Here is a 20,982-nt window from a genome sequence, read left to right on the forward strand (position 1 = left end):
CATTTCTTAACCATGCAATAAAAAACTACTTCATTCCTTCCCATGCGAAAAAACTTTTTATTTGTGCTCACACTGCTAGTGAGCTACTTGATATGTTACAAGCTTATAAACCGGAGCCGAACCCCTGGACCTTTGTGTTGGAGCGTCCAAATAATGATGGTAACAGTAGCAGCAGTAAGAAGTACAAATTAGATTTAACTCTCCGCCTGTAAATATTTTCTTCTGTGTTGCACCACCCAGGTGATGTCTTCTAAACTCTACTTCTTTCATTTCAAACATTGAGGACAATGTTTCGTTCTGGTTGGGGGGAGGGAATAGTCGACAATTGTTGAATTTTGGTTAAGTTTTTACTAATTTTTTGTTGTAGAAACTAACTGTTGCTAACTTTTTGTGTTGAAGATGGCTGAATATGGAGTGTAGTGACTCTAGAAACGCATCTTCATCGTTTAAAAAAAATTAAAAAAAAATTCAGACATTTTCTTTTTCTTTATTATGTGTTTATGTTTATTTTTCTTCTTTTTAATTTCTCCTCTATAAATATACATTTTCCAACTTTTGAGTCGAAAATGGCTGAATATGGAGTGTAGTTCCTCTAGAAACGCATCTTCTTTAAAAAAAAAATAAAAAATCATTTTCGTTTTCTATCATTTTACGTGTAACTTTTCTAATTAGTTTTTATGCATCATTTTCACATTTCTGCATGCATATTTTCCTTTCATGTTTAGAATAGGTTAGGGGGTAGAATGTTGTTTTAAAAAAAAATTTTGTGATTTGTTTTAACATTGGGTGACATGATTAATTTTAAATTTTAGTATTTGTATTATCTTTAGTCTTAAGTGATGTTACATTATGTTTGCTACTCTACATGTTGATGTTGGAGACATATATAAGTTGCTTGAAGGAATGAACATGTCATAATAAGTACCAAGTGAGTTTTTGAGCCTATCATTTTTCTTGGAGAGTAACCCTTTTGCTCATTCTTTATATAGCTTAACAGTTTATTATTGTATACACGATCTCTAGATTTCTTTTGAGTTAACCCTTAAAAAAAAAAAAAGTGTGTTGCTACATTAGGAGGTCCATCTAACTAGTAGATATGGAAGGTTATTTAGAGCCCTAAAAGACGATGGAAATGTCATCTTTGATCCGTTTGAGCCTTTCTAGCCATCCCTTTTATTAAATATCCATAGTTAATCCTTTTGAGCCTTTAAAAAAAAAAAACATTTTCTTTGTCAACTTATCATCTTGACCCACTCCGATTTGGAGTATTACCCGATATCTTATAAGTTCCATCACCTATTTATGTTTGAGAAAATGTAAATAATTATGTTGTTCAGTGAAGTTATACCAAAAAAAAAAGAGAAAAAAAAACAACAAAACAAAAGTTGTTGTTTCAAAAGAATAAAAATAACAATAATAGGTGAAATCCACCTTGCAACTTCCAAAAAAAAATAAAAAATTCTCTGCATTTTTCTCAAACATACACTTTGTTTTCCTTATTTCTTTTCTTTGTTAACCATGTCCCTAGCCTACGTTACATCCTAATAAAAGACCTTCCTGATTTTAGGGAATTATAATCTGAAGTAGAAGCTAGTTATATGGGCTAAAAAGATGTAGTGGTGCATATAAAAAAAATAAATAAATAAATTGGGTTGACTAACAGTTTTTATTTGACTTGAGATCGTATTATTTTTAAGCTGAGGGCATATTTATTTCATCTTGGTGAGAACATGTGATATCACTTCTTCATTATTTTCTCTCAATTACCATTCATTGGAGTGACTATTTTTATTGGGTTTAATTTCTTTGTGAGAGTGTCACTACTTCCAGTGAGATTTTGGGGTTTGACATGTCATTCTTGAAAGTAGCTATAAAAAAGTCTACTGGGCTGATTCATGTGGATGGTTGATGTGGGTGTGATGTTACTTTAGACTGGAGATAATGCTTATACTTTTATTTGATTGCTATCATTAATCTGATTGAATAAACACGAGTGTTTCTAAATTTAAAAAAAAAAATCATTTTGAATGCAGAAATATTTATTTTCGCTTCATTTGCTAGGGACTAGCAATAAGATGGTTGGGGGGTGTGTTGAGTGTTAGAAAATGCATATTTATAAAGGAGAAAACTGTCATTTTACATTTCAAGTCTTACTAACAACCCTTACTTTTATGTATTTAACTTTCTTGTGATTTAATTACATGTGTTTTATTTTAATTAAGTATTTTATGTATTTTAGGGGCATCATAGTCATTTCACAATAAACAAGAAATCAGATGGCAAAACGGACATCACTTTTGAACTCAGGACAGTCGAAAACCTTAGAAGAAGCATAAAAGGAAAAATGGCACTGTTCACATGTACGGTACTATTCACGTGTACGGTACTGTATACGTTACTGTTCACGACACTGTTCACATAGACGGACCGATGACGTGGCATTGACTGATGAGGTGTCACGATCCTGTTGGACTAAAATTCTTATATACTGTTGATGGTGACGTGGCAGCATATCAGTGGACGAAAAATCTCGCATACGGTGCATGCATCACACAGGATTATTTTCAACCAAACCGCGTTACTGTTCATCCGGGTCAAACCGCGTTACTGTTCAAAGTCGGGTCAAACCGTGTTACTGTTCATCCGCGTGGTCAAACCGTGGACTGTTGACTGATGACGTGGCGCAATCCTGAGCGTCCAAACTGTTTTTAATCTGATGGCCATGATTTACTCCATGTATCTATAAAAAGGGGGCCTCTCCCCCCTAATTTTATATCTCTGAATCCATTTTTGGGATCCATTTTCTGTAATTCTTTCTCCATATTGTATTTTCTTCGTATTTTAATAAATTTCCATTTCGCCCCTAGTTCAATTATGAGTGGCTAATTTTCTTTCAAGTTTGGGTTGAAGGTGAAGTCTCAATATGTGTCATGGGCTTAATTTGGTAAATTTATTTTCTCTTCCCCTCTAGTTTTTGTGGATGTTTTGACTTCTCGTCGACAAATAATAATAATCTTGTCTAGATACCGCCTTGGTTACACCGGCTCTCTAGTATAAGGTTATTATTATTTGGCACGATAAGCCCTTAGCACCATATTGATTAGAGCGTGGTTCATGAAGTGTGGATTCCCCCCTCATGATTTAATTGGCATTAATACAGATTATTTAGCCCATGATGCATGTTGATACGGATCCGAATACCCAAGTACGTCATTTCAATAGAATTATCTTCAATTTATTCTCGCCATTGCAATTCCAATTTTAGAATTTATTCTCGCCATTTTAATTTAAGTTTTAGCATATTCCAAACCATTTCCACCATAAATCCAACCACCCATTTACAAAATTAATTGTACACATAATTAAAATCCACCTCCTCGTGGGATCGACACTCGTCACCATTGATCTATACTACAATAGATTCGTGCGCTTGCGAGTACATTAAAATTTGCACAACATTATGCAAGGATATTTGAGTGCGAATACAAATTGTATGCATGCGTATACTAATCCTGGATCTCAATTTATTAAATACTGTGGTTGCAGCTTGTTTCTTCCCCAGTACATTTCAATCGGATTCCTTATACATTTCAATCGGATTCTTTAGACATTTATGCTTTTTGTTTTGGCCAGTAAAGAATCAAATTTACTCTTAACCAACTGACAAGTCATACCTTGTCCATCCAACAATTAAATAATATATATGGAGATTCTTTGCCTCTATTTTATATAATATTTCCTTTATTCCTCCCTACGCGAACCCCTTTAGAATTGAGAATCTCCAAACAATTTGTTAATTATATTAATGATATAAATCAGTCAGTTAATTAATTTTGTATGCATACTGGGTCTTATAGCACGGTGATCACCTATGCTCCTCAGGATATGGGTTTAAGACCCTATGACCGCTTATTTCCGCAAATTTTACTAGGAATACACGCACACTCTAGTGCAGACATTTTTTTTTTTTTTCATGTGAACACGCTTTTAAACAGTATAGTTTAAAAGAGTTAGTTTATAATATTATTAAATTATACAATTTTATAGTTCATCCAAGCATAAGCTTATTAAAGCTCACGGCTTAAAAATATGTCCTCAGTAAAAAACAAATATATATCTGCACTAGTTGAGATAGTAGAATCTCTTGTCTTAAAGGTAAGAGGTCTTTTCTAACATTACTCACATATGTGGGGAAGGGATTAAGAGTCAAATATCACAGATTTTTTAAATGCATCACTCAAGCCCTTTCAAATTAAAATTTATTTAATTCAAGTGATTGAGCATTGAATTTCTCCAAAAAAATTAGTGGAAATGTTAGCACATGCAACAGAAAGTTAATTATACCCTATAAGTCACGTTATTAGTTGAAAGTCTATTATATCCTTGTTTGTTAATTTTTTTTTTCCTTTTCACTGTGTTAAAAATTAATTACATAATACTTTTGGAGTTTTATCAATTTTTGCTCCCCTAAACACATGATTTCTCCTTTGGTTACGGCTTAAACTCTTGACGCTTTTCGCAGAGTTAAATAAAGGAGATAGCTCTTTTGACTGTGACTTAAATTAATGACTATAATTCAATCAAGAATTTGAATGAAACTAATTTAAATTTAAAAAGACTTAAGTGATGCAGTTTAAGAACTTCTAATTTTTTAGTTTCTTTTCACAAACAACAAGCGTTGAAGTAGTTGCTATAGGCTAGTTTACAATTGGGGTGGTTGATTAAATAAGATATTTTTTGTTATGTGGATAAAACAAATTACTGACTAAAAGAGTGAGTTGGTGTTTGACATGTTATGTTATTGTAAAGTAACATGGAGTTTGAAAAGCAAGTACATGTATTTAGTAAATTTATTACAGAAGTGTTGTTTATTATGTAATCAAAATATATGTAAGTTTAAATAACTTTTTATTTATATATTAGGGTTTATCTATAAAAATAAGACATAATTGTCTTTTTATTAAAATATAATATGAACTTTAAAAAGGTGTGGTACTTATTTAATAAGCTATTTATTAAAAGCAACCCTCAACCCATTTTTAAAAGTTACTGTTAAAATAAAGAAACTTATGTATCAAATATTATATTTTTCCAAACTTATCAAACATTATATTTTTCAAACCTTATGAAATAAACTGCTTACAATGTTTCAACCTCAATCCTAAATGAGACCTATAATGACATACATAGGATTAAGATTGAGGTGTAATACATGCACCATTAGATAGATTGCGAGAAAAGGATTCTAAAGGTACCGATAGTGTAATCTCTAGTTGGCTTTTTATTTTTCTGGACAACTTTAGCTGTTGACATTAACTGTTGGTTTTAGTTTTTTATTTTGATATAATGAAATGCAAATATTTATTTAAAATTAAAAATTAGAAAGTGTAATTATAATTTTTGATAAATTATAGGGAAGTTATAGGTATTTTATCTATTATTGTTAGATAAAATCGCTTCAACTTATAAGCTGTAGCTGCAAAAGTGTACCAAACATTAGCTTTAAGCCTAACTGCGCGGCATCTTGGTATCAGTTATTCAGTATTGCGTAATTACTCGGAGAAAATAAAGTAAGCAATGCATAAGCACAAGTTTCATTTGCTTGACCAACTGTAATCCCAATAAAGTAACAGAGAATATGATATATATGAGTTCTGATTGATGCATTAGAGAAAAAGAAATAAAATTCTTAAGTGATACAGAATATCATCTTAAATGATGTATTATTTAACTATTGAATGATAAAATTTTAATATTTATGCAATTGCTTTTATATTTAATCTAACTATGCGACCATCCAATTAACATTTATACTTTTGTTTGTCAAAGAGTTCATCAAAGTGACTTTTAATTAAATTATAACCTGTACCTTAACCATTCAAAAATTAAATAATCATGGCTATAGCGTCCGTTATAATTTAAACACACAAATTGCTATGATCCGTTTGTTTAATAAAATAAAGATATAATGTACACTATCGAATAGGGGAGCCAAAAAAAATTTGAGAACCGAAAAATTTGAATCGAACTGATGGTTTGATTCTGTTTAATTAAGAGAACAAACCAATCAGTTCGGTTTTACTACTAAATTATTGAACCGATAATCGAAGAATCAAAAGATTGGCTGTTAAAAAAAAAGGTCAAGTAATTGTTTGTAAAAAAATCAGGAAGTATTGCGAAAAATGTATGTGAAAATGTCGTATTTAACCTCTTCGACAGTGTAATGAAATCATGGACACACAAGTCAAGTATTTGTTCCACCAAATTGGTTAATAATTTTGTAGTTAGATTATTTGAGGATGTGATGTGATCAATGTACAGGATTTTGTTATTGATTGGTGTTACTAAAGGCAAAGAAGAACGCAAAATCGCAAATTCCTGAACATGGAGATTTATTTCTTCTATGAACTTATATAATTCATTGAAGATGAGGCATTACATATACTTTTATTGGAACCGTGAATACATGGCTAATTAATGTTCCGTTCCTCCCTCTTTGATATAGTAACCATTAAAGAACGAGGACAACCCAGAGGATGAAGCTTAAGCCGATGATGCAAGTACCATGGCAATTAAGGTGAAGAAAAGGGCAAAAACGAACACAAAGATGAATTTTCGAAATAACTTGAGCGACAGAATGAAATGGACAAAGGCAGCAAAAAGTGAGAGGACCATGGCTATGGCGTCTGATATAATAAATGCTTGAAATGCTGCATTTTTAGCGAAAATTGCACTGCCCCTGTTTGGGCCGTCTTCATTATCACCCTTGTTACCACCGAGTAAGGTTAATGCTGCGGCAAAGGTTACTGTTGCTGTGAGTGCTGCCACTACCAAATGTGACACTGATGCATTTTCCATTCCAGTGACTTCTTCATCCAGAAATTTCACAAACGAATGCGATTCGTCTTGTCTCAACTTGACAACACCTTTTGGATATTGTCCGCGGCCAATATTTTCGGACAACCCTTGGATTTCTCGCTGCGACATATTGATCAAATGAAATTTGCTAAATTGTATAACAATAACTAAAAAGAAAGTAGTAGTAATAAAAACAAAAATATTTATGCTTTGTAAATTGAAATAGTAATAATAATAATACCTGGAGCTCAGGACATCCGTAAAGTTCAATAGGTTTGACACTTATTTTTTTCTTGTTGACAGCTTGAGTATCACCTTTACCAATCTGACGTACAATTTCATTGCAGGTTCTTGCCGAGAGAGTAGCAAGTATATGAAGTGGAGTGTTTCCCATCTCATTCTTCTCATCTATAAAACTTTTATATAACGGATCTTTCAGGAGACGTTTCAACTTAGATTCATGTAAACTTACCATAAGAAAGTGAAGAACATTCCACCCTCTGTTATCAACCAGATCATAACATTCTGGACAACGGGCAATAATAGTTCCCGCTAACGATTCATGTCCTTGGCTGGCTGCCATAAGAAGAGCTGTCATCTTCCGATCTTTGTCAAGAATCAACGCGCTAGATCCATCAAATTCTAGTAACAGTGCCGTGATGTCTTTGAGACCTAAATAAGCAGAGTGATGGAGTGGAGTCCAACCATAGTCGTCTCTTTCTCTGGTCAAATGCCTCTTCTTCGCAAGTAGTTTTTCTACCACATCTGAATAAATAAATAAATATACGAAGCACATCAATAATTCAATAGCATGGTAAGCTAAAATTTTTAAAGCAACCAGATTAGTTTGTAAGCATACAGACTACGGAGGATGCGCTATAAGCATACCAGCAGCATAGCTGTTGACTGCGGCATGCAAGGCAGTCTTTCCATTGGGGCCGTCATGGGCGGCTGATGAGCATTTTTCTAATATTTCAGCTACCATCTTCTTAGATCCCCTCGCGGCTGCCATGTAAAGTGGAGTTTCGCCATTAACATTAGCGGAATAAGGAAAATTAGGCCCTGCTTCCATTAAAATTTTCACAGCATCGAGGTTACCACATTGCACTGCCTCGTGCAACGCTGTGTTTTCTTCCTCATTTGTCAACCCTAGCATCTGCCATGCTGTTTTCGCGCAACATTTCATCGCTGTGGGCTGTTTTTTCGCGAATTCAATCAGAACTTTTACAACAGCAGGACGCCCGCATTTGGCCGCAGCATGGAGAGGAGAGTCACCTTTGGCATTAGTTTGTATCAGTAATGATGGACATATTTCAAGTATCTGTTCCACGAACTTTGTTGATACACTTTCTCCTTCTTTATTCTTCAAGCTCTGTCTTGCAATGTTGACATGCAGCACTGTATGCTTGTTGTTGTGAGTCACTATGCTTCGAAGATTGTCTTTAGCAATTCCGTTGAAGGGTTCAATTTCCCCATTAGTTGCAGCCTTGTATAGTTTAGGATCCATGTTTGCGAATGCGATGATATTTGAGTTTGTTTTGAGGACGGAAATGCATGTGCATGCGTACTAATCCTAGATTTTAAGCATTGCAGTTTGCCGCTTGATGCTTCCCTTTCACATTTGACATTTATACTTTTTATTTGGTAGGCAAAGAATCAAAGTGACTCTTAATTAATTGACAAAAGCTATGCGTATTATATGCCTTGACCATTAAATAACTAATATAGACTCTCCGCGTCTATTTTATATGATATGCCCTGTATTCCTCCATGAACCTTTAAAACCACTCTACTACTCTAGCGTTGCAAAACTGTTGGTGAGATTAATTACTAAAGAGGGCATTAATGTCAATTAATTTTGGATGCAACATTTTTACCAAATATGAGTTGGGACTTTCTTTCCCCACCCTCAGCTTTGAGTCTAGCTATGTTGACCCTCCGGCAATGATTCAACTAACATTTATGTACTTTTGTTTGGCGGGGTGGAAAGCATTAATTAATTTTTTTTTTCCTTAAGGGGAAAAGAAAGAGAGAGATAGGACAAAATCCAATTAAAATTTAGATTACCCAAAAATTAGGAAAAGTGGTTTTTATTTCCTTTGGTAAAAAATAAAGAGTACGGAAAGCACAAAAATTTGCTACCATCATAAAGAATCAATTTTGAGTGATAAACCAGTAATTGTCCTTCCTTAGTTGAGAGCACATGCAAAGAGTTTTGATTGCGTCAATCTTGAATCATAACTTCCGAATATTTCTGGAGAACTCTGAGCCGTCTTGATAGTCAAACGTGACTTTGGTATTCCTTTTGCAATAGCCCTCCTCAAGTTCGGTTCAAGTGGGAATTTTGTTGCCCCTGATTATCTTAGATAAATTATCAGCCCCCCCCTCCAAGCCAGGCAGTGCTCAGGAATGAACGCCTAGCTTGGTACAAAAATTAAGGAACAGAACAATGTTTAATTTGTAAGTATGTCCGTGCTGCAGTTTGTAACTTTTTAGGAAAGTATCGTGTGAGGACAGAGCCTGCTGAAACCATTTTCCTTACGAAGTGATATCATTACGCTTTCTCACATTTGAAATACTAATATGAATAAACTGGGGGAAAGCAGTAGAATACACGAGCGACATTATAAATCAATAGCTCCTTTCAACGACATAAATAATCTACTTCTGAATATTTAAGTTTGGGCATTGTAACTTTTGTCTGAACCATACATGGGCAAAAGCATTTTAATCCTCCGATCCTATCGTGACAAAGATTCGAAGCACCAAGAGGAAGAAGCTCAAGCCAACAACACAAGTGGCAACGGCAAGCCCTAAAGAAGGTGCCAAGATTGCATATGTACCCGTAACAAAAGCAATCACCATTGCCCCCATAGCAAGCAATGTCATTGAAAACGCATATTTGAACAAATACGGAAAATCAAATGTGTTGGATGATATAATGAAGTGAACAAAGACGGCAGAAAGAGAGAGGGTCATGGCTGTAGCGTCCTTTATAATAAAAGCTTGAAAGGCTACGTTTCTGATGAGGACAGCCCAGCCCTTGCCCGGGTGTTGTTCGCCAAAGCCACCGGGTCAGGTGAAAGCTGCAGAGAAAGCTACTGTTGCAATGAGTGCAGCCACAACCCAATGCAACTCTTCTGCTCTATTGACTCTTGTGACGAATCTGTTATACTATTTTCCATGGACACGAATAATGCCCCATCGATATGGTCCACCCTCGACAACTTTTGACAATTCTTGGATTCCTTGATGTAAACACAAAAATTATTATTGTTATGATCCTTAAGGTTAATATGGTATTATATATGTACATCGAAGGCTTCGATAATCCAATGTAGTTTTATTAGTTTAATATACCGACCAACTTATTTTATGATTTTTCAATACAAATACATGTATAACATAACATTTTTAACATCCTATCTATGTTATTAATTAGAAATTAAATGGCGTATATTGTTGTCTTTAGTTCAGGGAACCAAAAAGTAGTATGTCTCAAACATTATCATTTTGCTTTTTTTTTTAGTAAATTAAATCATTTGCTATCCGAAAACCACATTTGACCCCAACTAATCCATATCCGAGTCTGGTAGAACCATTAGGCGGCAAAACTCTCCCAACAAGTATTTAATGCAGCTGCATTCTCACGCCTCGAACCGAGAACCTTTATTAAAGTAGAACAGCCAACTAATCTACACGCTTGTTGGTAAACACTATCATTTTGCTTATTAACGGGAAAACGTTTGTCTCTAACTTGTTTAATGATGTGGAAGAATAAGTCCGGATGGCCAGCAGCAAATACATGGAAAGGAGTATTTCTATTGGCATCCTTCCCATTCATAAGCTTGTTGTCCAGTGAAAATCTCTAAGGAAATTATTCAATTGTTTCACACTTAAACTAACCATGGGAAAGTGAAGAACATTCCAGCTTTTGCAGTCCACGATCAGTGTCTGGACATTTGAACATAATTTTCTCCATTACGTTTAGCTGGCCTTGACCGGCTGCCATATGAAGAGCTGTCATCTTCTTGTCCTTTTCAGCTATGTATGCAGAAGATACGTCGAAACTTAATAGCAACGAGGCAATTGAAAAGTAACCATAATTTGCAGCATAATGGAGCGGAGTCCACCCATATTGGTCCGTTTCCTTTCTCAAATTCTTCTTTTTCTCAAGTATTTTACTCGTTGTATCTGAACAAAATCACCGGATAACAAATAAGTTGACAAAACAAGATATAATTTGCATGACCTAAAATTAGCAAGGTTCAAACATTACCTAGATCAAAACTCATGACTGCGGAGTGCAAAGCTGTCTTCCCATCGGGCCCATCATGGGCAACTGACGTGCAGGTTTCTAATGTATTATGGATCACAGTGTCCTTCAAATTGGATTAATATCAGAGCATTTATAGAATTTCATTCAATAAAGTTTTAGCACATAAACTATATAATTCAACAAAATTTTAGTACAATACACTATTAATATAAAATTAACCAGTCATGACTATAAAATTATTACTAGTTAGATAAAAATAAAAATACGCTTGGTTTAAAAGCCAGAAATACAGGTGTTTGCAGCATTGCAGAGCCAAAGAGACCCTTCAAAATTTAGAAAATTTTAAGAGGCCGCTTGGCGGGGCAACGCAGCTGTCCTTAATGAAGTGAACTTAGAGATGGTATTTGGAAAAATGAGGGGTTTAGTAGCGCCACTCTAACCTAGGCCCGTAACAACAAAATCCACTAACTGTTGACCCGGCCCGACCCGATTTAAAAAAGACCTTATGATATGCCGCTGTTGACCCACACTCTCAAATCCGACTTTCTAGCTTTTAACTCCCAACGCAATGTCCTTCACCGCCGCAAGCGACACCGGCTTCCTCTCGCGCGTGAAGAGAACCACCCAATCCATAAACGCCACGCGTCGCCCTTGGTCCGACTTCCTAGACCTGTCCGCATTCAATCTCCCCCTCTCACTCTCCGACGCCACCACTCGCATAACCCAAAACCTCACTCACTTTCGCTCTAATTACGCCGTAATCACATTACTAGCCCTCTTCTTGAGCCTAATCTACCACCCCGTCTCGATAATCGTCTTCCTGCTGACCCTCGTGGCGTGGTTCTTCTTGTACTTCGCGCGCGACGACCCGTTGACGGTCCTCGGGTTTCAGGTGGACGACCGGGTCGTGATCGGTGCGCTGTTTGCCGTGACGGTGACTGGCTTAGTCTTGACGCACGTGTGGGTTAACGTGTTGGTGTCCGTTGTTGTTGGGGCTGTATTGGTAATTTTGCATGCTTGGTTCAGGAGTACGGATGACCTTGTGATGGAGGATCAAGAATCGCCTTTTGGGGTTTTGCTTGACGATCTTGGTGGTGATAGCGCGCGCGGATCTTATACGGGTATTTGATTTTTGTTAATGTTTTCAAGGGAACTCTTTTTGTTCAAAGAAATTTAAATTGAAACTGTCGAAATGTTGAATGGTAGATTGCTTGGATTTGTGTACACTGGTTGGCTGAAACTAAACGTACAAATTGAAACTTTAGCTGATTGCTTTGTATTATTATTATTTGGGGCTAAAATTATGAGCTGGTGTTTGTTTTGAAGAATGGAATGGAAAGCGAATGGAATTGAAACAGAATTACGTATTTTCTGGAGTGGTTGCAAAATGCTTTGATGAACATAACAGACTATTATCAATTCGTGTTCGACTACATGAACATGTTTCCCTGAGTGATCATTTTTCGATATTGCGTTGTAATTATTGGTACTTGGTGGTCTCTCATCCTCTCTCTCTGCTAGTTGGGTCTTGCCAATTCTGCAATGGACAGGATGATCAAATCTGCAGCCAAAATAGAATTTCTAAACTATCCGGAATTAACATTTGGTGTGTTTTTACATTGTTTCATTTGTGTAATTGCATTTGCATATGAATACTCTTCCTGGACAATGCCTTGTACACTCTTACTTCCTATATTTAGTCACTGCATATCCAAGCTCTCACCTTTTTCACCACATAAATCATCATTATTATGAGAATTAAACATCTCCTCAGCTGCTGGTTTTTCACATATGTACAAAGATATACATTGGATCACAACATTCCGAGCTTCACCACACCATGTATGATGATGAAATTCAGCACAGTATCTTTCCGTCATTGTGACAATGATAATGCCAGAAGACCCAAGAATGACAGGATTCCAGCGAGGGGTTAACAGGATTTCGGCGAGGGGTTATGTGGCATATTTGTTTCCTATTAGTTTCAGCATTCATTCATAACTTTTCTAGCAGACTCGGACCTCATTGATGCTCTTCTCTACTACATACAAGTTGAATATGAAAAGAAAATAAGAGATGAAATAACAGGAATCATATAACATGTCATGCACAACATTTATATGCCTGTGCAGGTGTGACAAGTTGGGGGAAATTAGAACTTTTTTTTAAATAATTGAAATGCTTGACAAGAAAAACTTTGCTTCCTCAGGCCTCCAGACTTGACGTCATTGATGTAAGAGATGTTCGTACACTGTTTTCCAAACATGTTTAGGGGGGCTGAGCTTTCCGACCATACGAGAGAACCATCACAAAATCCTTTGCTGAGCTGCCTACCACTGTTTGTATTCTTTCTGATGCTGAGGATGTCTGCACCCACCAGTTTATTAAGTTATGCAGTTCCAATGTAGATAGCACTGGCTGTCCCCGCAAGGAGATTTCCACCTTTGTAAATTACAAGCAGCGAAAGCTTGTGTTAGAATCTTTATTATGGTATATAGACCCTTTTATGTTGGCATTCAATTATTGAGAAGACAGAGAGATGACATTACCTCAGCCTCACTAATAAGATTCAGTTTTTTCACGATATACCTTTTGATGAATGAAACCGGCAAACGACCATCCCTACAAGAGGCAAGAGAGCTTGTATGTGAAAGCTAAAACAAGAATTAAGAGAGCGTGTGAATGAAAGTTAAAGCTTGTACTTGGGAATTGTGAAATCATAATATATCTATCGTGTATGTGGATACCATCTAACAGTTGACGAGTTCTCTAAACCTTAAGAACAAATGCACGGTCAACAATGTCTCATGCTGAGGAAAAAATATCGAGGTGCTTTGTTTCTTATAGTTACAAGCAGTAATTGATTAACTTGTTCCGTGTTCAAGAAGAAACCCACAAACGAACGAAAATGATGATCATACGTAAATAGTTCATTCAAATCTCTATCAATCATTCTCACGTTCCTGCGGTCTGCAGATTTAGAGGTAATGAGTAATGACATTGGGGAAGGCCAAAACAGTGGATACACATCCTATTCACACACCAAGACAGCATTCTTTTAGTACTAAAAGTAACTTTAAGAGATTGAAATTATAGCTACTTAGCTAGAGGGGCTGTAAAACGCGTTTTCTATCGTAAGTTTCTATGTAAACCAGAAAGAAAACATAAGAAAAGTGACAATATGAGCACTTTTCAGGTGATTGGGATATTGGAACTCACTTAACCCTTAAGTAGCATGAAGAAATCTGTGGCAGGGGTTCATCTCCTTCCCTGCAACAATTGAATAAATAATCATAAACTCAACATATATGAGATTCTAAAGAAAATTTTACATCAATCAAAGACCAATCTTCTTTTGCAATGCAAGGAAATAACTCTCACTGTTCATCAGAAGCAACTAAAGAGAACCAAATTGGACCAAATCTTCCATCAAATCTCTGATTTGTGTCGACCACAGCCTGTGCTGAAACATTCAACCCCGCAGAGACAGCTGCTTTTTTCGGTCGACCTAGAGATTTTCTAGGTCTTGCTGAACCAGATGATCCAGGAATTGTACCATTTTCATTACCATGGGCTTTTGATGTGTTACCACAATCCTTTAATTTGGTTCTAAGGGTTAGATCATTGTCATGGGCATCAAGCAATATTGGTTTGCCAACAGTCCCTCGCGAATTAGACTTATTGGCCTTTGTTTTACTAGCAGCTTCCACCAGGACATTCAACGGTTTCCACAAATCAGATTTCCCATCAAAAGGCCTGGCAATGTCCTCTGTACCTTTATCGGGTGTGTGTTGGATAGATGATTCAGTAGCAGAAAGTATCTGCATCATTTTATCAGGAAAAAATAAAGAACTTCAAGCATAAGATCCAATAGGTCAGATATACTGTCACCTTTATTGCTATACAAGGATGTTTAACAACATAACAAGCATGAATAACCACTGCATTGCCTCCTTTACCTGCCTTTTAGTTTGTGTATTTCTGCAGAGAGGCTCAGAACTTAGCTCCGGGGGATCTTCCACATCCTTAATGGGCTCCTCAATGGGAGAAGTATATTCTTCCTGAACAAGAGTCTTCTTTGGAACCGGCTTTGATCTTCTTCCACTGGAGCTAGACTTGACTGGTGATTTAGGTGTGCTAATTGCCAATGAAGATAAAGATATCTCTTTTCTTCTTGCTGGCAATGGGACCGAGGACACAGAGTCAGGTGCATCCAAGTTGCGTCTTTTCGAAGGGAAGATTTTTATCCTTAGATCCTGCAAATTGTGGTCTGCCCTGTAGAATATAAGAAAAATCAACGAAGTTTTAGTAGACAGATTCCTGATCTTAATACATTCATCATATCAACATCTGAATTTTTTTTCCATTAATAAAATTGACTTCTAACTACAAGATGCTTGGCATTTATGGTGTCAAAAAATCATGTGTCTAAAACACAACACACAACTTGAACAAGAATAGACGAGTAGCCTTGCCACACCAGGGGCAGGCCATCTTTGTTATAGGATTTTCAATGACAGCTGGCATCTTTAATATTTTTTAGCCACTTTGCTTTTTGTTAAAATGAGTATTACACTGCACTACATATGAGGTATCCCCAAGGACTGAAAAGATTTCAATTATGCAGAACAACTCGAATGAAAACAATCACAATGCTTTACATGTCATGAAGCTCTTCAAAATGATGTGAGGTTCATCAGCTAGATAAATAACTTGAATAAATCAATGTCAACAAGGATTTTAGAAACAAAATGAGATATTAAACTATTTATTTGGTAAAGAGGCGACCCTTCTCTTTCTCTCTCTTCTTCCCCGCAGCCCAAAACACCCCCCACAAAACAAAAATCTTTAACGACAATTTACTTCCAACTAAAATAATAATCTATCTATTGTACAATAGCCAAAACAAAAAGCTCTGCGTAAGTAACTGTCTCTGTGGCAAGATAGGCATGGTCAATTCTATCTGTATTTCGTGGCCTCACTGAAACTACTAGACTGTCACTCCAGGAAATATAATTTTCCCAATTTCCTCACATAGCAATACAACTCTGCCAAGATAATTAAAATGCAGTAAACGTCAATACAATGAAGATCAACCTCAACCCTCACAATGATTTGCAACAAATTATAAGCCATAGTCCTGGCAAACTATGTTACAGTAGACTCAGCTCAAACATAACACTTAAGCAACAGTCAGTTTACATGAAATGCTAACAAACAGAACAGAAAATATGGAAGATTCAGAAATGAAAATCATCTGTATTCCCAATCCAAATAAGTTAAATCGCGAATAGTCTTTCTAAATAATTCACAATTTCCCCTTAAGTACATTTTAGTAATTTGCTAATGATTAGGCAAAAATCATTTTACATGAATTAGTTTATATAAGGTAAAGGCTGTTGCATGAACTTCAAAGTCATCATCTGATACCTGAGTTTCTCCAGAGGAGCACAACCGAGATCAGTGTTGCACACCGGACAGCTATCAATTTCCTCTTCTGTTATCTTCTCGTATATGCACTTCCTGCAAACTGTTGTACAATTCAAAGGCATGTATCAATCAACTTGTTCAGCTTAATTACACTTTTATAAGATGCAAAACCGATCCAACAAGCGATGCCAACAAAAATTTTAAAATTTTACCATTCATAGTCATTCCTATGACTATTCTTCGGAATCAGCTTTCACATATAGAACCATTAAATATAAATAAAATCATGACAACTTTTCCAAAAATAGAATGACAAACATGGACTCCTTGCCAGTAATGCTGCAAAAAAGATTACTAATCGTGAACAATGTAACAGCAGCAGTCAACACATCACTATCTATAAAGTCCAATCATTACTCATAGACAGAGAAAATCTGAAACAGTCTAATCAACTGAGGCCATGAAAACGAAAATCATGAGACACCCAGATCACAATCAACATACAAAAACACCATAATCAATTCCTAATAACAAACAAGACTCAACATAACATATAGAACCACAGAACCCAACTTCAAGAATAAACAAAATGGCATTAAATTACATCGAAACATCAATAATACAAGAAAATGTGCAGAGTGAACTCACATGAGTGAAGACATTCAGATATAGTGGTGGCATCTCTGAAAAGCTTGCTGCAGAGAGGACAAGTCATGCATGCTACTAGCTTTTCTCTATTTACTTTAAGCGTTTGTTCCGTCGTCGCCATCGTCATCTTCTTATAAATATATAATATTTGTTAGAAAAAGCACTCAACAGAGCCCCCACATACAAGCACACAAAAGCTCTCACTTGTGGTTTATATTTATATTATGAATAAGGAATATAAATATATTCACGTACTCAGCATGGTGCATGTCATCAAAACGCAACCAATCATGAGATTTTTTTCCCTCGTTTTGCGCACACAAAATGAACTATTCGTAATTTATATTTTCTGGGGTCTGTTTGGCGGGCGAGAAAAAGGCAATAACAGGGCAAAGAAAGTACAGTGATTCGGAGAACTCGACGTGGGTTTTTGTTCAATTGAGACAACGGCAATGGTTTTGATGATCTGTTCGAGGCTCTCAATAACTATATATATAGTGGCTTACAAGAACAAAAAATCACACCATGTAGAGTGATAAAACTAAAATTTTTTAAAAAAAAATTGTTTTTTTTATTAATATTTTATGGGGTTTACGAAAGAGAAGACAAGTCAGTTCAAGTTCGAAAGAGAGAGACCGAAGACTACTAAGAATGAATAGTGTAGCAACAGTTGATAAAATGCGCCGATGTGTACTTGTGACTAAACTGCGCACTTGAGCCCACAAATATACTTTCGCTTTTCATGCCAAGTGGGAGTTACGGCGCATCGAGCAACGGACGACGCAGCTCAAGTTAGAGGTAATCACGTGGAAAGCACGTGATTATTTTTTTATAAATAAATAAATAAAACAAGGTCAAATCTGTTGGCTCTTATCAAAATCATTAACGCGATGAATTTTTTTTCTTTCTTTTCAATCATGGGATGGATCTGGTTTGAGCCGACAATGAAAATGCGTGGGGCCCACACAGTATTGGATGGAAACGGGAAATGGAAAAAAAAAAATGTTTGTTTGGTAATGTGCATGAAGAACAAAAAGAGAAAGAAATGGCTATTCACAGATGGGACATGCAAATTCACTGCCCAGAGGGTTGAAACCTGCAATAATTTTCGATGATGAAGCTTTGCGAATCAAATCAAATATATGATAGATTTGGTATGAAGAGACCCAATAATATACCGTCGAAGAAATCAAGAATCCCTAGAATTATGCACATCAATTTCATGATCTGATCAAACCAAGTTTCATGGAAATATAACAAAGAGATAATAGAGAGAAAGAGAGATTACCTTAATCTGTGTTTTAATTCTTAATCGAAGCGCTTTTATCTCCCTCAGTTAGATATGCATGGCTCTATGCCTCTTATCACTCAAATCCTTCCTTTTTATTCTTTCTAATGATTAACAAGTGTCAGGATTTGCGATTTCACGATATCCAGATGCATACTGTGTGAAATTTGTAACGTGCATGATGCTTACGGGGGGAGAGTAGTTAGTAATTTTAAATTTTTCGGAATGACTGAAACAGTTTTCTCTATTAGAATTGACGCAAATGTATTATTTTTTTTTTGTTTTTGTTTTTTGCATATATACGTATTTTTTTCCTCTTTAAACAAAATACAACAAACTAGCAAATTTATTGACGTATCCATAAATGGGAAATTATTTATTTTCAGATAGATACTTTCTTCACATCTTTATTTTGAAGTTTCTAACTTAAAATTACACTCCCTATCTTGAAATTCTTAAAATTTTCCATAGGGTTAAACTGAGAATATAAATTTCACTCTTATATTAAATAAAGGTATCCTACTTTGTTAAGATGAAAATGAGAAACTTTTCGAAACTAATATAAAATAATATAGATTTTACTCTTATTAATTTATTAGCGCAAAGACTCAATTTATACAAATATTTGAAACATGGAAAAGGAAATGATTCAATTAACATAATTTGGGAATAATAATTTATTAGCAAAAATTGAGTCAATCAATCTTTACGTTGATTGTCAATCAATCTTTTGTTTTTATTACATCAATATTGCTTGATTCTTATCATCCTCCCTCAAGGTGGCAGAGGAAAATTTTTTAACTTCCAATTTACCTTTGAAAAATCTAAATCCTTGATTTTGATTTAGGGTATCATCCAAGTGTCATGCAACAATCTAGGAAGCATTCCTTTTAAGCTTGTCTAGGAAATCTTCCAATTATTTCCATGTATACTTTTATGTTTTTGGGCCATGAAAAATCATAAGTAAATTTCTTTGATCAAGGATTCTTTCAATATAAAAGCTATTTATTTGATATTTTTTATAGAAATCTTCACTCAAGAATTTTATCTTCATTCCTTTCATCTTGTCATGGAATTCTTAGTTTAGAAAGTCATTTCATTGACCTTGTCATGGAAAATATCAATTTTTGAGGATTCCTTTTCATTCCCTTTGTGATAGCGGAAGTATTGTTGAAGGTGTCGTCAAAACAACTCTTTTTTCCTTTTTGGGTGAAAACATTGAAAATCAATTATAAAGTAGCTCACATCTCTCCTCTTTAGACGACCATCCTTCGAAAACCCATCATCAACATGGCATTAAGGCTAAACTCATGAATTTGAGGACTCTCAAACCTGCTGAGATATCATGAGAAACTTTTTAAAGTTAATATAAAAAATATAAATTTCACTCTTATTAATTTATGAGCACAAAGACTCAATTTATACAAATAATGGAAAATATATAAAAAGAAATGATACAATTAACATACTTTAGAAATAATGATTGATTAGCAAAGATTGAGTCAATCAATCTTTATGTTGATTGACAATGAATCTTTCTTAATAACAATCAATCATTTAATTGATTATTTTTATTCTATCCAATAATGTTTGATTCTAATCAAATGATACCAGTAAAATAAAAAAAAAACACAAATTTCAATACACTAATAGACAAAAAAATACAATTTCTAATGTATTAAAATTTGTGGTTTTTTTTTCTTTTATACTTTTGTGACATCTTTGTGAAGGATTTAAGGACTTACACCCCCCCCCCTCCCTCCCTCTCTCTCTCTCTCTCTCTCTCTCTCTCTCTCTCTCTCTCTATCTATCTATATATATCTATATATATTTATAAACATTTTCATTTTTTTAGAAAAATCTTCTATTAGGAGACATGTATGAATTCTTTCATTCCTGTAAAATATCCCTTTACACATATGTTTGGAGAGAAAAAGGAAAATGTAGCAGAACGCTACGTGTCGATGAGCGGAGTAACTCCTGTATAATTCGAGGTATTCTGCATAATTTGATAGTAACTGAAGGTACCCTGCACAATTTGAAGTACCCCGCATAACTCCAGTATAACTTGGGATACCCCTTATAACTCGAGAGTAACTCAAGGTACTCTGCTTAATTCGAGGTACCCCGCATAACTCGTGAGTAACTAGGGGTACTCCACATAGCTAGAGGTACCTCGTATAACTTGAGGTATCCAACAGATTAGATTCAAAAGAATCCTCTAAACAAGTTTGCCATGAGAAATATCTCCATCTCTTGAAGGTTAATATTTGATTTTTTCAGAATTAAATGTTAAAACGTTGTACTGAAAAGTGGTGACAGCCGCCTGTTACCTCTATCAAAAGTGAAGGACATTGTCCCAAGGACAATTGTTCTCAACCGCCTTACCTGACAGCCATTGCAGAGGTACCCTAGACCACTCTCCAGCGCGCGCCACGTTCCCAAAGGATAAGATACGTCGCGAACGCCTTTTTAATTC

General features: G+C 35.4%; 4 protein-coding genes across 6 annotated transcripts; 1 reads left to right on the forward strand and 3 right to left on the reverse strand.

Moving 5' to 3' along the window:
• Positions 1-6,396: 6,396 nt before the first annotated feature.
• LOC102615856 (uncharacterized) lies at positions 6,397-8,384 on the reverse strand. The gene is made up of 3 exons (XM_006489450.3): positions 7,747-8,384; positions 7,100-7,623; positions 6,397-6,978 (listed from the first exon to the last, which is right to left on the reverse strand). Exons 1-3 carry the CDS (start codon positions 8,363-8,365, stop codon positions 6,544-6,546), a joined length of 1,578 nt encoding a protein of 525 aa, XP_006489513.2. The 5' UTR covers positions 8,366-8,384; the 3' UTR covers positions 6,397-6,543.
• Positions 8,385-10,590: 2,206 nt separating this feature from the next.
• On the reverse strand, positions 10,591-11,365 carry LOC127902493 (uncharacterized). Its single transcript, XM_052441682.1, has 2 exons — positions 11,138-11,365; positions 10,591-11,052 (listed from the first exon to the last, which is right to left on the reverse strand). Exons 1-2 carry the CDS (start codon positions 11,151-11,153, stop codon positions 10,760-10,762), a joined length of 309 nt encoding a protein of 102 aa, XP_052297642.1. The 5' UTR covers positions 11,154-11,365; the 3' UTR covers positions 10,591-10,759.
• Positions 11,366-11,559: 194 nt separating this feature from the next.
• Positions 11,560-13,723, forward strand: LOC102615275 (PRA1 family protein D). Of its 2 annotated transcripts, none has more exons than XM_006489448.4 (2): positions 11,560-12,258; positions 13,347-13,723. In XM_006489448.4, the coding sequence occupies exons 1-2, from the start codon at positions 11,706-11,708 to the stop codon at positions 13,358-13,360; spliced, it is 567 nt and encodes a 188-aa protein (XP_006489511.2). In that variant the 5' UTR covers positions 11,560-11,705; the 3' UTR covers positions 13,361-13,723. The 2 variants fall into 2 exon arrangements, with proteins under 2 accessions (XP_006489511.2, XP_052297628.1); XM_052441668.1 differs by lacking the exon at positions 13,347-13,723 and adding an exon at positions 12,464-12,848.
• Positions 13,406-18,850, reverse strand: LOC102615555 (E3 ubiquitin protein ligase DRIP2-like). Of its 2 annotated transcripts, none has more exons than XM_025092184.2 (8): positions 18,504-18,850; positions 17,216-17,345; positions 16,568-16,667; positions 15,097-15,412; positions 14,519-14,958; positions 14,357-14,407; positions 13,687-13,759; positions 13,406-13,579 (listed from the first exon to the last, which is right to left on the reverse strand). In XM_025092184.2, exons 2-8 carry the CDS (start codon positions 17,340-17,342, stop codon positions 13,406-13,408), a joined length of 1,281 nt encoding a protein of 426 aa, XP_024947952.2. In that variant the 5' UTR covers positions 17,343-17,345; positions 18,504-18,850. The 2 variants fall into 2 exon arrangements, with proteins under 2 accessions (XP_024947952.2, XP_024947951.2); XM_025092183.2 differs by having other exon boundaries at positions 17,216-17,342; positions 18,504-18,849.
• Positions 18,851-20,982: the final 2,132 nt, after the last annotated feature.

This window comes from Citrus sinensis, chromosome 1, assembly GCF_022201045.2.
Source record: "Citrus sinensis cultivar Valencia sweet orange chromosome 1, DVS_A1.0, whole genome shotgun sequence".
In the NCBI taxonomy this organism is placed as follows: Eukaryota; Viridiplantae; Streptophyta; class Magnoliopsida; order Sapindales; family Rutaceae; genus Citrus; species Citrus sinensis.